We start from the raw sequence: 17,396 nt of genomic DNA, 5'->3' as shown, positions 1-17,396 counted from the left end.
ATATGACCATGGACCCTTCAGGTTTATTTAGTCTGTATCAGCCTGTAAGCGACTGCTGAATAGAGCACTGTTTTTGACCCCCCGCTGTCCTCTGAGATCCCCTGTATGTACAGCTAGTCCTAAATACCATTAAGTAAGAGAAAAGCACCTAATTTCTACTCCATATACATTCTATAAAAAGAGATATGTTTTGGTAGATAATTTCCCCTATCACTTGAATTATTTTAATTTTTACCAAGTATAACTATTTGCTTATGTACTAAAACATAGTTTAAAAAATTTTTTTCCCAATTTTTCCATATTCAGAAAGTAGACAACTCTCTGAGTAAATGTTTCCTGAACGATGCTGTTCAAGCAGTTCAGCCTTAATTAAATGAGAAGCAATGATAATGGATTTGTTTGGTGAGTAAAGCTCAACATACAACACATTTCCCTTTATTAACAATGAATTCTGGGAATTCCCTGGCAGTCCAGTGGTTAAGACTCAGCACTTTCACTAAGATCCCACAAGCCGAGTGGCACGGTGCCCCCCCACTCCAAAAAAACCCAAAAAACAAAAAAACCCACAATGAATTCTTATGAGAGGATAACAGAACTACAATTGGCTTTATACCAGCACTGTTGGGATTTCAAAGCAGGATTTTTCCTGGTACCACAGGAGATGAATAATAGTATTAGATAAATAATAGTGGAATTATCTTTGATCATCAAGATATGAGAGAAATCTATTTTTTTTAAAATAAAACAAATAAATGCCATCTAACCTTGAGCTTGCGCCGGGCATTGAATTCTTGGAGCTTCTTTTGAGCTGTATCCATGTGTACAAAATTGGCTGCTTTACCTGTGACCCACGGGTGCTGGAGGGCTTGGAAGGTAGTCAGCCTTTTCTTAGGATCCAACACAATTAATTTTCTGACCTGAAATGATAAAGAGCCATAGTCTTCTTAGGGAGATATTTACGGTGACCTGGGCTTGCCCCTCAGCTCGTGAACTTATAGGTCTTATTTAATTTCCTTGGCAGTACACTAAATATACATTAAACAATTTTTTTAAGTCCCCAGAGGTTACTGTAGAGATGGCTTCAGGTAGCAGTAGCTGAGGAATCTGAGAGTGGTGTGCGTAGGCTATCTGAAAGCCCAAACTGGTGGATAGCTTGCCCACGGAGGTCAAAGAAACAAGTCCTGCCTTGCCTGTAGACTGGCCACTGTTGTGGCCTCTTCCGTTGCGGAGCACAGGCTCCGGACGCGCAGGCTCAGCGGCCATGGCTCACGGGCCCAGCCGCTCCGCGGCATGTGGGATCTTCCCAGACCGGGGCACGAACCTGTGTCCCCTGCATCGGCAGGCGGACTGTCAACCACTGCGCCACCAGGGAACCCCTACACTGGAAGTTCTTTGAATGAGAACCAGCATCTGAATAATTCTCGGCCGTACTTCACATCACTTAGAATTCAGAGCTTAAAATATACATCAATGGAGACGGGCATCGTTCATACATCCATCATTCTTTCTATGGGAATTGAATGGCAAACAATAGGGGCAGTATCATAGCCCTTATGATTATACCATGAGTCTATCATGAAGTTAATAGCTCTCTCTAATCCCTTGAGGGTACCTGAAGGAATAAGCCAAGAGCTGGGGTAAAAGCCTATTTAGAATCAAAGTAAAGGTGTCAGTAGCTTGTGGGTATGATTTGTTTACAGGACTGAATTCAAACCAATGGTAGCCTATTCTGGGAGGTTTACCCCTGCTTGTGAGGATGAGCAGACAATAAATTGCCAGGAAGATCAACAACCAAAATAATCCCCAGCCCTAGGCTCAGAAGGGGTGACCTGGAATGAGGCAGAGACTATTTGGAGTCAGGAAGCATGTTCAAGTCCTAACTTATTCAAAGCCTCTAACTACTTTTGTGACCTTAGACAAAGACCACATGTGAATTGGGTGACTACGGACACCCTCCTGGGCCCTTTCTTACATGACCTCATTTCCACCCTGATTCCTTTGTATCAATAAATACATTCTTATAGACATATAACATTTAAAAAAAAAACCCAAAACTCATGTAACCCTGTCCATAACCTTATCAATTAGTAACTATTAGCTCCAATTCATAAATGAGGGATGGAAGGAAGCTCAGAAAGATTTAGTGACTTGTGTAAGGTCAGACAACTCGTAACTGGTGGGGGCTATACTCAAACTCGGGTCTTAGAGTTTGTCTCATGGCCACTACACCATAGTGCCTCCAAGGTTGTCAGCCTCTCTGGGTTTCAGTCTGCCAATATGTAAAATGAGGGGCTTTGGATGCTTTAAGGCATAAGATCTTTTCTAACTCTAATAACCTAAGAACTGAACACAGGCTAACAAAATCAGGCAGCTAGTCAAATGAAGAATGAATATCCGGTTCTCCTTTCACTTCCTTTTTGTAGCATTTGCAAAGAAATGTGTGTGGGGGGTAGAGACACTGAAGGGCAGAGACGTGAGACTGCTTAGTCTTAAAATCAGAGAGGAGGTGGAGGGAGATAAAGATAATTAAGAAAAAGAATGCACAGTAGTCATACAAATTTGCTAGTAGTCAGAGCTATCATCTGTTGAACACATATACTAATAACTTTATGTCAATGACACCTAATCCTTACACCATCCCTGACAGACATTTCCCTCGCATTTTCTAATCATCCGTTTCCTCTTATCATCACCATCCTCCTCCTCATGAAAATACAAAGAATTTACTGAAAGCCAGTATGTACCAAAATTTTATATATGTCATCATTAATCTTTACATTTGAAGATACTGATGCACCGAATTATTAAGAAACTTGCTGAAGATTAGAGAGATCCAGTGACCTTGTCAGGATTCTAACCCAAAGCCTTGCCATTATCCTACGGTTCCTCTTAATAGCCCAACTCCCCACTCATCGGCACCATAGCCTCTGCTCATGACAGAACAGATGCAGGTTTTGCTAAGTACACATTATGAGGCTCAATGATTGCTTTAGTTCTCAAGTTTTATAAATTTATTAACGAACAGGAGGTCTAGCTGAATGAAGGAACATCACAGCTAACCCTCTTATCCATTTAATTTTTATGAGAGATAAAAAGAAATGGAAGGAAGACTAAATAATGAGGTTATTATTGAGTTAGTTGGTGGTGATTACTTAGTATGTATTATATCCCTTAATTCTTCTAAAGACCTAGAGACAGGTACTGGTATCATCTCAGAGAAGAAAACTAAAGCACAGAGAGGTTAGGCTAGCCCAAGGTCATATCTGTAAATTATAAGAAGGGGGGTCACTTGAATCCAGGCATGTCAGATTTTAAGAATCCTTGGTCTGTTTCCTGATTCATGGTTTCATTCAACAAATATTTATTGAGCCTGTACTTTATGTCCATATGGTACTAAGATCTGGGCACACATGCTTCACCTTCTCCCAGAGCTTACAATCTAATTAAGGAACACCTTTGAGCAAATATATAGAAATGATGACCATCGTGAAAAAGGAAGTCTAGGGGGCAGAGGAACAAGTGGCAGAAGGAATGAACCAATTGTGAGAAGAATGGCCTGCTGAAGACAAAATCTCCCAGAGAATGCCAAATGGCAGCCAGGGCTTGAAGATTAGAGTTACCCATGTAAAGAGGTGTGTATGTGTATGTAATGGTGGAGAGGAAGGAGGAAAGAACATCACAAAGCAGAAGGAAGAGGAACATACCCAGAGCTACATTGATGAGGGACTGGAAGTCTAGTGCTCTGGAGGAAAGAGAGATCAAGGGAGAGTGATGTGAAATAAGTGGCACAAGAGAGGGTGACACTTATTTATAAAACCATTCCTCTGGATCCTGTGTGGAGAGTGTACTTGAGAAGAGCACAAGAAGAGGCAAGGAGACCAGATAGGAGGTTGTGGCCGTGAACCAGGAGAGGATGGGGCTTGGACTAGGCAGTTGTACTGGAGGTGGAGAGAAGTGGACGGATTCAAGAGATGTTTAGGAGTGTGGGCCCTGACGTGAGGGAGGAGTTGGGATGACACATTCCCACATCACACACACGGCCTCTCTTTCACAACCATGTTGGAAAATCCGTGACCTGTAGGATATCTGTTTTCATGAAAGAACACAGATGGTAAGGAGGGAAAAGAGCACTGGATAAGGGGTCTGGAAATCTGGATCCTTAGTTCCTAACAATGCCTTTCTGCTGAGAAGCTGTGTGAACTTGGACAGTCATTTCACTTCTCTGGGCTTTAGCAAACTTATCTTTAAAATGCAGGGAAGATTAGATGACTCCTAAGATCCCTTGGAGATCTAACCTTCTATGATTCAGAAGTTCGCTTTTAGTTATTTCTGCACGATTTCTCTCTAGAGGATTGATGGTAAATGTTTCAATTACACCCTAGTATCCTCTTTATTTTACAACAGGTGGGCCATCTCCCTAGAGGGTATGTGTTTCCTGAATGCAAACAAACTTCAATGTTACCTGAAGTGAGAAGCCAAGTAAAACAAACAAAAAAACAAACAAAACGTATAGTGTAACTTGTATAATGATAATCATGCATGATGGGACTTGTGTTACTATCAGGATATTTTAATAAGATTGAACATTTCAAGAAGCAATGTTGTTTTATTCAAAGTATAACTAATCTAGGTGATAGCAAGCCATTTTAAAACAGAATTCTTCTGTGTAAATTATGTTTGGATTCACTCAGCACAGCTATCTTCATAAGCAAGGTTCTGCATTGACTAGATGGTAAAAACTCATTAATTAATATGCCATAATTTGTAATAATTCAGCTAGAGATGAATCAAACGTATCTTTTTTCATTATCTATAAGGAAAATGCATTAGTGTGCATTGTTTCATTAAAAATACTTTATAATTAAAAAGAAATAAGCTATTAAGAGGGGTTGATTTAAAAAATGGCACTGCCCATTAATTAGATAAAAATGAATGCAAGGAATTTTATTTCATTTTGTTTCATTTTGTTTGGTCACACTTACCAAATCCTTGGCATTTAGAGATACTTCATCCCACCAGGGGGAGATAAAGTAATATTCACAGTTCAGAATTCTCCTAAACATGAACTGATCGCCTCTTTCATCATAGAATGGTTCAAATCCACAAAGTCTAGAGGGACAAAAGATAGAGAATAAAATGTCTTTTAAAAGCCTAAGCATATTTCACCAATTTTTTGCAGAAATTCAAGACTGTCCTTTTTCACAGCTTCCTGTTATGAATGTAATTGCTCAGTTTAAGTATGTAATCACCTTCTTACAATTCACTTTTGATTATATAAACACACAGTCATGTCTTCAGGAAGTAAGAATAGATACAAAACCATTTAAGATTTCTACAAAAAGTTATAATCATATTAATAATTATGACACAAACAACAATAATAATAGCTAACACTATTATAGGCATTATGCTATAGTGCTATTTCCATGGATATTTTTGCGGTACGCGGGCCTCTCACTGTTGTGGCCTCTCCTGTTGCACAGCACAGGCTCCGGATGCACAGGCTCAGCGGCCATGGCTCACGGGCCCAGCCGCTCCACGGCATGTGGGATCTTCCCGACCGGGGCACGAACCCGTGTCCCCTGCATCGGCAGGCGGACTCTCAACCCCTGCGCCACCAGGGAAGCCCTCCATGGATTTTTTTCCACCAGGAATTGAGAAGACAGATTGATTAGAATTCCAATTGATTACAAAACAGAAAAGTTAGGATTTTGAGAATAAAAAGGTTAAAAGGTGGAAAGAAAAGTTTTTAGTTGTTTTTATTCAGCCCTTTTCACTTGAATTCTTCCATAGAGATGAATAAAATATTCGATTTCCATCCCATTCCAGTTTGGATTTCAGAGTGAACAAACACAAGAGCTAACACTATTGTCAGGGAATGGCCTTTTAAAACTTACTACAGTGAGCAGCTGCAGCCAGCAGAGGTGAGCAGCCTAGCGTTAGCTCAACCTGGTAAGGACCCTCACTTTTGCACATCTTAAAGACATCTCACTATGTTCACCTTCATCCTCCGTCACGGGTCAGCATAAAAATGTATGAGAAAAGTGGGAGAAAAGAAACAGAGAACCATCTCTGGCATCCTAAAGAGAGGGAGGAAAAGTGAGTTGCTGGTCTGGGACCACCAAGCCTCTACTGTTTATAGGTGGGTGGAGGTACTGAAATCACTAAAGACCAAACGGGAACTAATTTTTAAAAGTCCCTGCTAGGGCATGTGTTGCATCTGACAAGGAATGAAGGAAAAAGAATGAAAAACATTTCCCCAAATTCTTCCTTCAAACTGGCCAGGTTGGTGCCGAGAATGAAACATTCCAGTGCATCCTAATGTAGTGAGTTTCTAGGAAGAAGCAATTTCTCATGTTCTTTTGCTCAGGGAATGTCCTGTTGGGAGAGTCTTTGTTTCTTTCAAATATTGTGGAGCCAGCCAGGAAAAGGCAAGGCTCAGGGAGTGCTGAGGCCTGGGCTGTGCATCCTCCCTCTCCCACTGAAGAAGTCCACGCAGAGAATACTGCTCCAGCAAAAGGAGAGAAGGGAGCACAGGTCCACATGTTGCCAAGGAGGCAGTTCATCCTCACCTGGCCCTCCTCTGCCCTCCAAAACACTAGAAAAACATAGCCTGTTGTTGGCTAGTCATGGAGAAATTGGTCAACTTTCCAGGCTTAGTTTAGGGAACTCTTAATGTTTCCCCTTCTGGAAATCTAGAGAGAAAAATGATAGTTCAGAAGGTACAGTACTCAAATGCCTTTCTTTCCTCTCAGTCATGTCAGCAAGTCTGTGCATTGGTAACAGAGGTAAAAAGTTTATCTCACCAGCCTGAAATGTCAAAAATGGAAGAAATGTGACAGAGAGCAGCACGCATGTGTGCATGAGCACACAGACACACACACAGAGTAAGAAAACCCTTTAGAAATGGAAATATTTGAATGCTGACATTGACAGTTTAGGAGGATATTAGGATTATAAAGCCTGAAGTGTGACTGTATTACACAGGGTAGCTCCAAGCCATTGAGCAGAACTGTAGTGTTGAAAGCCGAAGGACAGAATTTGAATCTCTGATGTTATCTGATTCTGATTTTGACCTGAGAACTGTAATAGTTGCTTTTGTCTGTGGGGACAAAGGGTTTTGGTTTAACGCTTTAAACCAAAGAGAGGGACCAGAATTCTTGTAAGAAACAAAATGGCCTTTATTTCCAGGCTACTGTCATCCTTAGAAATAGCAAGGTCATAGCACAAAATAGCCTGGTGGAACTCTTAATAATAATAAAGGAGGTACATAAGCCCAATGGCACAATCCACTGGAGAGAATGGTCCAATGAATCTTGCGTAGTGGACTTCATCAATTATTAATGAACTACAGATTAAATAAAAAGTCCCTAGGCTTAGGGGCTGACATAAGTTGGATCAGAACTAAAGGATATCAGGGGCTTCCCTGGTGGCACAGTGGTTAAGAATCCACCTGCCAATGCAGGGGACACAGGTTCGAGCCCTGGTCCGGGAAGATCCCACATGCCATGGAGCAACTAAGCCCGTGCGCCACAACTACTGAGCCTGCGCTCAAGAGCCTGAGAGCCACAACTACTGAAGCCTGCGCGCCTAGAGCCTGTGCTCCACAACAAGAGAAGCCACCGCAATGAGAAGCCCGGGCACCGGAACGAAGAGTAGCCCCCGCTCGCCACAACCAGAGAAAGCCTGTGTGCAGCAACAAAGACCCAACGCAGCCAAAAATAAATAAATAAATTTATTTTTTTTTAAAAAAAGAACTAAAGGATATTAGTTGTGAGCAGCACTGTTATTTTAATTTTGGGGGCTGCTACCACTTATTCAACCAACACCTATAATTAATGGCCTTAAGTGAACTAGAGGAAAGAAACGAGAGATTTAAAAAATTATTTTCAGGGTTACAATAAGACGTTTCTCAAATGGCCCCAATTTTTTCTCTTCATTTTCCCATGTTAGTGACCATATCATGGAGTTTTACTCATCCCATATTTCAGTTTTTCAAGGCAAATGTTACTAAATTTCCTACCTCCATCTCTGAGTTCTTACACATCTTCAATGCTTCAACCCCTCCCATCACATTTCAACATGAAACTCTAATTGGGTGGGCACATTTACATTTTAGGGGCAAATCTGGAGCATTATTTGTAGTTCAGTTTTTCACTTAACATCACTAAGTATGATATGTCACCCACATAATTCAGGAGACAACATTCTTTCACAGCATAAAAGCGATCTCAAATGTAAGCTGAAGGGATTCTATGATGCGGCCTTAGGAATTCATTTTAATGAACTAACAAGCACTTGGTGTGGCAAACAAATTACCTAAAAGTTTTCACTTTCCTAAGAAAAAACATGGTTCCCTAGCTCTCCAAATTCTTCTTAAGCTTTAATACATCCTGGAAACACAGGGAATTGATCACTGAAAATATCTTTTGACATTACATAATAGCAGATGGCTATTTTATGGGTTGCTTTTAAACATTTTTATGGTTCTTACTGACCAATATATCAATATAAACCCAGGTGAACTTAGAGTTTGCTAACTTGCTTGTGGGTTCTACCCTAGTTACCCTCTTCCTAGCCCATGTTACCTAGACACCACACTTTCTAAGATCACTATTAAATTAACCAAGCCAAATCAAACCAACCTCTTCCTACTATGGACTGAATTGTGTTCCCCCCAAATTAATATATTGAAGCCCTAACCCCCAACGTGATGGTATTTGGAGATGGCGCCTTTGGCAGGTAACAGAGTTAGATGAGGTCATGAGGGTAGGACCTCATGATGGGATCAGTGCCCTTATAAGAAGAGACACCAGAGAGCTTGCTTCCTCTTTCTGCCTTGCAAGGATACAGTGAAAAGGCAGCTATCTGCAAGCTAGAAGACAGCTCTCACCAGAACCTGACCTACTGGCACCCTGACCTCAGGCTTTCAACCTCCAGAACTACAATTCTGTTGTTTAAGCCACTGAGTCTATGGTATTTTGTTATAGCAGCCTGAGCTAATTTGCTTTCTTCCCCACCCTTCAAAATCTCTTTACAGATTTGAATATTACAGGTTCCAACAATGAACTGTGCAGTATCCTCTAATTGAAAACCAAATCTACTTGGTTTGAATAAAACTTTGGAACTCACTGGTATCTTGCTTTTGTAGTTGTTCTACAACAGCCTTCCTCCCCAGATACTCTTCCATTGTTCTCGATTATTTCCCTTGTATTTGTCTGCAATTCCATCATCTCTTTGGCAAACTGAAACCCCATGTTTATTAGTGGACAGGAGCTCAGGAATGGAGTTGGGGATACCAGAGAGTGAGAGATTTAGCCCCCCCCCTTTTTTTTTTCTCCCAGAGAACAGGTTTCTCTGAGTTTAGGGTATTAAACTAAAGGTCCTTGAGAACTTAACAGATATAGGAACCAAAACTGATAGCCCAAATGCATTTAAAACATTCCTGATAAGAAATGTACCAGTTTGGGATTGCTTCAGAGATTAAACTGCCATTTGCCCCTTCAAAAGGAATAATACTCTAATCATTTGGACAAGATGCACATAAATAAAATAAGTGCAAGTTTAATAGGTGGATTTGTTTCATGCTCATTACTATCATCAAACAATGAATTGTTTCCCAAATCTGCTATACACTGCATAGCAGAATGAGACACAGCAAAGCCCTAGACAGAAGTTCTGGCCCCAAGAAAATGACAAAATAAAAAGCAATGCTCATTTTCCGAAAATTCCATCAGTAACTACACTTAGTATGTCATAGAAAACCACAAAAAGTCAAAAAGGAATCTTGTTTTTTATGAGGACTATGAGTAACTAGAAAATATTACAGCAAAGGCCAACAGTATGCTTAGAGATTGCTTTTCTTCACTTACAAGATGTAGGTGATTATTCCTACAGACCACATGTCCACCTCAGGTCCATAGGCACAGCCTCTAAGAATTTCAGGTGCTGCAGAAAGAGTGAAAACTGTATTAAATTACAGTTTAAATTCAGTTTAAATACAGTTTAAATTTTAATAACAAGCAATAGGGAAGAAATGAATTCATCAACAGAAACTTCAGAACAGTTTTATAACCAATCTTCTCTCCCCAAACCAAAGTATGAGTCTACAAATTCTTACCTCTATTTTAGTGGGAGATATTATATATAGTCTCTCTGTGTTTGGGGTGCATAAAAATAAAGTTATTAAATGTAATATTCTACATCAGAACATCATGATACTGCTCAAATCAGATAGAGCTATATTTCTGCTACAAAGGGAGCTGTGTACATAGAAAAGAAATGAAAGTTTAGCATAGTAAGGGGAAAAAGGCACAATCATGCCGCCTGGGGTGTCCACGAGTGTGTGTGTGTTTGACAACGCGCAGGGCAGGGAGCAGGGCAGACAGTGAGAGGACTGGAAAGTCTCTAGTACTGGAAAGTTGGAACAGGAGCTAGGAGGGGCCCCGGCACATGTCTTGGTGCTGAGAACTACACATACGTCCTCAGAGAGCAGCTGTCCACAGTCAGTTTGGGATTATGAACTGAGAAAGGAGGCTTCCCTGTGCACAAGGAGGCTGCTCCTATCAGCCCTGCCCACCACTGTGAAAATGGAAGGTCTTCTCAGCCATTAAACAGCCTGGCCCGGTAGTATAGAATAGTGAGATCTTCCATGATTTTATTACCTTAGAGCCGTGAAAATGGAGAGTTAACTGGGTCTAACTGTTTGCCCTGAGGATTGGAGGTGTTGTTTGTTTGCCTAACTAACAAAGGAAGAAAAGAAGTGAGAGCTCTACCCTCTAAGTAGAAATAGGGCTCAGGTTTAGAGCCCAGAGTAGCCCCTTTCTATTTTGAACAAAAGTGCTGTCTGTAGGTGTCAGCAGGGCCCCTGAGGAAGGAGCTGATTGATGAATGCTGAGGGGTCCTTAAGGGAGGCCTTGGGGACAGGGGCACCACACTTCTCCTTCCCTCAGTGGGGTAGGAGAGCAGGATCCCTTGTCCATGCAGCCTGGGAATGTCAATATTGGTGGAGATTGTCAAAGTGAGCTCCTAAAGGAAGCTGGTCTCATGGGACTCTGAATTTAATTTACAGGAAGGAACACAGCAGATTTTCCACTGATGTCTTCCCATTCTATCCCCTTCTCTCCATCCTTTTCCAACCAGAATATTCTCTTCATATTTTATGTAGAAACTGTGTTACATAAAATATAGGAGATGAAGAGCCTGTGTAATGATGGTGTGCATTCTAGCACTCTGAGAAGCAATTCAGCAAGATGCACCCTTTGAGGAACTGGATCTGGGGCCAAGAAGTTTTTCTCATCTATGAGCAAATTATTCCTAGAATATTTTCCTTTTAAGATTTAATTAAGATAATTAAGAAAAATGCACGCTCAAAGCCAACACCATTCTCTCTGTCAGGTTGGCTTCCGTTTCTAGAGCCATCTGTACCCACAGACAGTTCCTTTGGGCCGCAGCAGCCCCCGCACTGAACTCCCACTCGAAAATGATTTGCTCATCATAGTGCAAAGGGAACTGAGGTTCGGCTGCCACTTTCAGAATGGCTGCTACTGTCAGGGAGCTGAACACATGCATATTTGGCATGCACAGTTAGTACCATGTGCCCTTCCCCACTCCAGGTATCCACATCCGTGAAGCGTTATCAAGTCTCACACTGACATTTCAACATAAACACAGAGATATGTTGGGGACAGTCTTATATTTCCTGGGTCTTGGTTTTTACCTCTAGCAAATGAATTGAACTAGCTAATTTCCAAGTTTACTTTGAGTTTTAGCCGCTGTGATGTACGTAAAGGGATAGTTATTAGAGTTTAAGCAAGAAGAGAGGACAAGCACTCCTGCTACAGAACCTGCTGAAATCCCATCCCTCCCACCGGAGCGCCTACTGTGTCTGCTGCCCTGCAAGCACCTATCCTGTCAGGTCCAGTGAAATCAAACCTCCCATCCTGTGCTGTGCAGAGGTCAGCACGCTGTCTCGAAGGTCAGGTGCTCTCTCAGGCCATCCTCCATAGCTCCCAGGCCAAGGGCCCCAAACGAAGTGAATACTATGGAACAAAAGCCTTTCTGAATCCACTTTAGAGGGCATCTGGGTTTCTTACCTGATATGGCAATATCTGATCTCCCTTCACAGCACTGGGTGCAACCTTACTCTCCAGAGGCAATTTATTTCCTTGTAAGACCTTATGCTGCAATGTGAGTAAACTGGTGGTGTGAAAAGCTAGACTTTCCATAGGGAGGTTAACTGAGATGAAAGGAATATAGAACGTTTTCCCCCTCCATAATAAATTCCTCTTAAAAAGAATTTTTTAAATGAATTTATCCTATTGAATATTTACTAATCCTAATATAAAATTTGGGTGAAACATGCCTAAATTCCTAGACACAATTAGATACCAATTCACAGTAACCTTTAAATATTTTCACTCATTAGTTAATATGACCTTGACTTCAGAACCAGCAGAACACATCCTTGTAATCTATCTGAACCCTTTCCAAGAGCCAAAAGCTTTTCTAGAATACATTTCAGACGCTGGCACGCCAGCGCTTCAAGTCTCCTAGGTATCAAATGTCCTTGAAGGTAATTCTACAGAATTGTGATTTTCTTAGAGTGAGAAATAGTTGACTACTTCCAGTTCAGTTCAAGAAAAGGCATCAACTAGTGCAGCTATTAATGCTATAAGCACTTCTGGATGTCCTTCATATATTTTCTTACCTCATTGCCAAAACAAACAAACAAGCAAATGCGAAATGGGGGATAAAACATTTCAAGGTGTAATACAGTTTTTAAAAATGTATTGTAAGTGATTTAGAACCATCTTTTCAGAAATAGTCAGTAGTCATTTATTGATTTTCCTGGCTGTCTTCTAAGTAGATCCAAGTTTTCTGCCACTTCCTAAAGTTATCTTATCATTTATGTTATTGCTCATTAAACACTAAATGCTACAGAACTCCCAGGACACTTCACACTCCAATATCTAGCAATTGAAGGTACATATAAAGATTGGAATGAATTACGTTTTATTAAATAAAATCACTGTAACTGAAAATGGTTCTAAGATAAGAAGTATCAGGTATAGCCTGTGACACACTGATTGGTGCTAGGTTTTCCCTCTTTTCCTAAAGTCCTAGGAGAAGAATAGAGGGATAATTTAGTTCACTTCATTTTGTCAACGCCTTAGATGAGCTTTATGATCCCTTCCTACCTATGGAGTTAAAACTACAGAGTGGCATTCGTTATCAGAAGACTTTTTCAAACTACTGTTAACTGTTTTGAGACAAATCCAAGGGAGACTAAGGTGAATGAAATCAACAGGTTCATTCACTCACTCATTTAATAATTTAATTTATAATAAATTTAATAAATTAATATATCATGAACTATTTGTTAAGCACATGCTGTATGACAGATACAGCTGGGGTGGTGGTGGGGAATAATGGGGAGTTACAGAGAACAAGTCTCCATCATCACGGAGCTTACAGTTTGGTGGGGGAGGTAGATGCTGATCAAGAAAACCATACGGGGACTTCCCTGGTGGTCTAGTGGTTAAGACTCTGCGCTCCCAATGCAGGGGGCCGGGGTTCCACCCCTGGTCAGGGAACTAGATCCTGCAAGCTTCAACGAAGATGCCTGCGTGCTGCAACTAAGACCTGGCACAGCCAAATAAATAATTTTTCTAAAGTATCCTTTAAAAAAAAAAAAAAAGAAGAAGAAAGAAAACCATACGAAGAAATGTAAAGTGGTAACCGGAAGCGCTTGGAGGGAAAGTGGCTCCAATAGAGGGCTGACCTGGTCAGAAAGATGGAGAAATGTGATCAGAGAAAGCAAAGTTTAAACAGATGTAAAAGATCTAGAGAAGTTAACTAGGCAGGGGGAGAGGTAGTGGTTGAAAGAGACAGAAGAGGGTTCGGATGGAGAAAGCACACGTAAAGGGACCTTGCGGCAAGAAGGAACAAGCAGCCCTTAGGGAACCGGAGCAGTCAGTGTGGGTGGAACGTAGCCGGTGTGTGAGGCCCAGGTTCATCCAGCGCCTGGGAGGCAGGTCCAGGCCAGACTGCAGATTCCACTAGTTCAGGGGTTTTTTTGTTCGTTTGTTTTTAAATTCTCTCCTACATTTTCATTTTAACCATTCAAAACATATGGGAAATATAGCCAATATTTTATAATAACTATAAATGGAGTATAAACTGTAAAAATTTTGAATCACTATTTTGTACACCTGAAACTAATATAATATTGTCAATCAACTCTACCTCAATTGCAAAATGGAAAAAAAAATCTATTTTCATCTTAAGGCCTGAATCTGATTTTACAAAACTACTCCCCCGCCCACCACAGCTGAGGGAAAAAACACTGTGGAGCTTTCACTGTAGAGGCTTATCTTGAATTCATAGTTTTCTGGGGGCCACAAAAATCCATGGCATCTTTAGCACAGCGTCTAGAAGTCTCTCTAAGCTTTGCCTCTGGGGAGTGAGCAGTTTGGAAGGAGGAAGGAGAGGGATTTATCTGCCAGAAGCAGAAGAGCAGTGTTTGGAAATTCTCTGCTTCTTCCCGGTTCCTAACTTGGCCTGGGAACCGGGAGGAGAATGCCTTCAGGGTAGCGTCCTATAGGTGGCAGCAAGTGCCCACAGCCGGGCAGACTCCAAACTTGTGCTTTTCTTAGCATCTGTACCATGTGTGGTCCTTTGTGACGGTGTCACAAACATTTGGCAAGAATGAGGCACAACCTTTTTAACATTGTCAAGTGCAATTTTTGCTTTGACAACAGAGAAGCCAGGCGATGTCCCAGTGCTACATGTTATAACAAAGGTATGGAATGGACCAGACTGTGATACAGTTGAGATGCTTCCAGAGGGGGCTGCCTCTGGCTAGGAGCAGCCTTGTCACTTTACTACAGTGAATCTCAGAATACTATCAATTCTTGCATGCCATGCTGTGGAAGCTTGAGAATGACAGAGGAGGCATTTGAAGTCCCTGTCACTTTAGTTATTTATAACTTGTTCGTGTAGAGCAAGAAAAAAGTTTTGAAACACAAGTGATAGGCTCTTTATGTTCCAATGCATCTTTTCTATTTTCCTTGGCTCTTGATCTTTTACACAGTAAATATCAGGCAATCCAACTCTCACTTGATGTTTTTCATTTTAGCTGTTGAAAAAGTCTTCCTTGGGCTTCCCTGGTGGCACAGTGGTTGAGAGTCCGCCTGCCAATGCAGGGGACGCGGGTCCGTGTCCTGGTCCGGGAAGATCTCACATGCCGTGGAGCGGCTGGGCCCGTGAGCCATGGCCGCTGAGCCTGCGCGTCCGGAGCCTGTGCTCCGCAACGGGAGAGGCCACAACAGTGAGAGGCCCCCATACTGCAAAAAAAAAAAAAAAAAAAGTCTTCCTTCCCACATGAATTGTATGACAGTTCTCTCTGTATAAATCTTATAAATGGGTGAAGAAAGAGCCTGTTTATTTTCCTCACTTTACTTTTTAATTTTTTAAATAACATCCTGAATAGAAAATCAAATATTTGAGAACACCTAGTGCTTTCAGAAGAGGAAAAAAGAAACGCGACTTATTTTAATTAGCCTGTGAAAGTTTCATTTCTATGGAATTCACTTTTCTATGATTCCATTGAGCTCTCCCACCTTGGAGTAGTCACTATTTGTTACAAATCTTAATCATACCAAGTCTCCTGGTCACTTTAAAGCTGTGATGGATGCTGGCTGAGGGACAGCAAAGGAGTGTTAACTGTTGAAAAGCTGCCTTCCCATTTTTTGTGGGATAAGGTAGAGTATAAATAAATAAACCACATAAATAAATTAACCCAACTCATCCTAATATTAACATTATGTAAGAATCTCTTTTTTAAATGAAGATGCAGATATAAAGTAATGGACTTAGCATTCAAACTGTCTCATGTGTTAAGTATGGCAAATACTGTGTTTTTCTCCAAAGATGCTATATATCTTACTGATAATTATCAATAATAATTCTTTTGAAACTTTTAATGTTTATTTTATGCATATCCTTCCTGTAGCAAACATTCTAAAATGGAACATTTTGTGGGTGTTCAGGGCCCAAATAATACGTTTTAAGCAAGTCTTCTACCCACTTGCCATCAATCACCTCTCCCTTTAGACCTCTTTTCCTCCCATCATTCCACCCTCACATATGTAATAATAGAGCTGAATCCTCACGGCATGTGAATTCTCCGGCACAGTTGGTTCTGTTCTTGAAGTAGTCTCTTACGATTATAAGGAAGTGGGCACAGAAAATGATTTGTGATATTGAGACCCAGAAGTTAAGGATTAACAGTACATTAAAAAATTGTCTCTAAACTAAAAGGAGCAAGAGAAATGAGGGGATGATGTTGGTGACAATCTCTTTAGACTCAATTTGATCAGCCATCTCAGGCCAAAATATACGTGGTTAACTTTGATTTAACTGAGTGGTTGTCCTAAACTTAGTTTATACATATAGAATGTATACACAGATTTTGTGGTAATATTATTTAATACCATATGGGTGATGAAGAAATTTGTAGGACTCTTCCTCCCCTCTCCTTTTTGATAACCCTAAATCCTGAGAGATGAGTCAATCAGCTTTTGTGACCATTTCCCAAGCTAGGGAGGCAGCCCCTTATATTGCTGACAGCTTTAGATGTGAGAACATTGTTTTGTGTGTATTGAGCCTCAAATCTGTGCTTTACAACATCTATTCATGATTTCTAATTCTGTCCTGTGGAGCTTCTACTATTTGACAGTCTCAATGATAATGTGGTTTCTTCTCTTCTCTCTGGCCTCCTAATGGTGATGTTGCCCAGGGATCAGTGGGGGTCATTTCCTTTTCTGCTTTGGTGATGCTAGATAGTCTCATGACTTTAAATAGCATTTATATGTTGATAACGCCCACATTTATATCAACAGCCACGCCCTTGCTCCTGAATTTCAGACATATACACCCCTCTGCCCACATGTCACCTCCACTTGGATGTCTAACAGGCATCTCAAAATCAACAAGCCCCAAACCTGCTGCTCCCGAAGTCTTCCTCATCTCAGTTAATGTTAGCTATATCTTTCCAGCTGGAGCTCTCTGATCCCTTCTCTGGCCTACTCTTGCCCGCCTACTGTTTCTTGCCTCAGGGTCGGTGTGCTCTGTCCCCTCTACCTGGAATGTTCTTTCCCTAGATATCCATGTTGCTTGCTCTCTCCCTTACCTCTTTCAAGTCTTTGCTCTTATGTTCCCTTCTCAGGTGAAGCCTTCACTGATCACACCTGTTTAAATATTAACTCAGCCTCCCAGCACTTCCTATCCCCTTTCCCAACTCTATATTCTTCCACAGAAATTATATCCTCTTTCTATATAATTTACACATTTACTTTGTTCATTATTTGTCTTCTCCCACTAAAATGTACCTT

General features: G+C 41.0%; 1 protein-coding gene across 1 annotated transcript in view; it reads right to left on the bottom strand.

Moving 5' to 3' along the window:
• CAMK4 (calcium/calmodulin dependent protein kinase IV) overlaps positions 1–17,396 on the bottom strand; it is a 216,294-nt gene that overhangs the window by 1,430 nt on the left and 197,468 nt on the right. The window contains exons 8-10 of the mRNA XM_029216436.1: positions 9,873–9,948; positions 4,983–5,109; positions 765–917 (exon numbers count right to left, since the gene is read on the bottom strand). Coding sequence (XP_029072269.1) covers positions 765–917; positions 4,983–5,109; positions 9,873–9,948 — 356 coding nt within the window. The remainder of the gene's footprint in view (positions 1–764; positions 918–4,982; positions 5,110–9,872; positions 9,949–17,396) is intronic.

The sequence above is a fragment of the Monodon monoceros genome, unplaced genomic scaffold (genome assembly GCF_005190385.1).
Source record: "Monodon monoceros isolate NGI ecotype Baffin Bay Population unplaced genomic scaffold, NGI_Narwhal_1 Super_Scaffold_12, whole genome shotgun sequence".
NCBI lineage: Eukaryota > Metazoa > Chordata > Mammalia > Artiodactyla > Monodontidae > Monodon > Monodon monoceros.
Note: the sequence above shows the minus strand (reverse complement) of the source record. Positions and strands in the feature narration are given on the sequence as shown.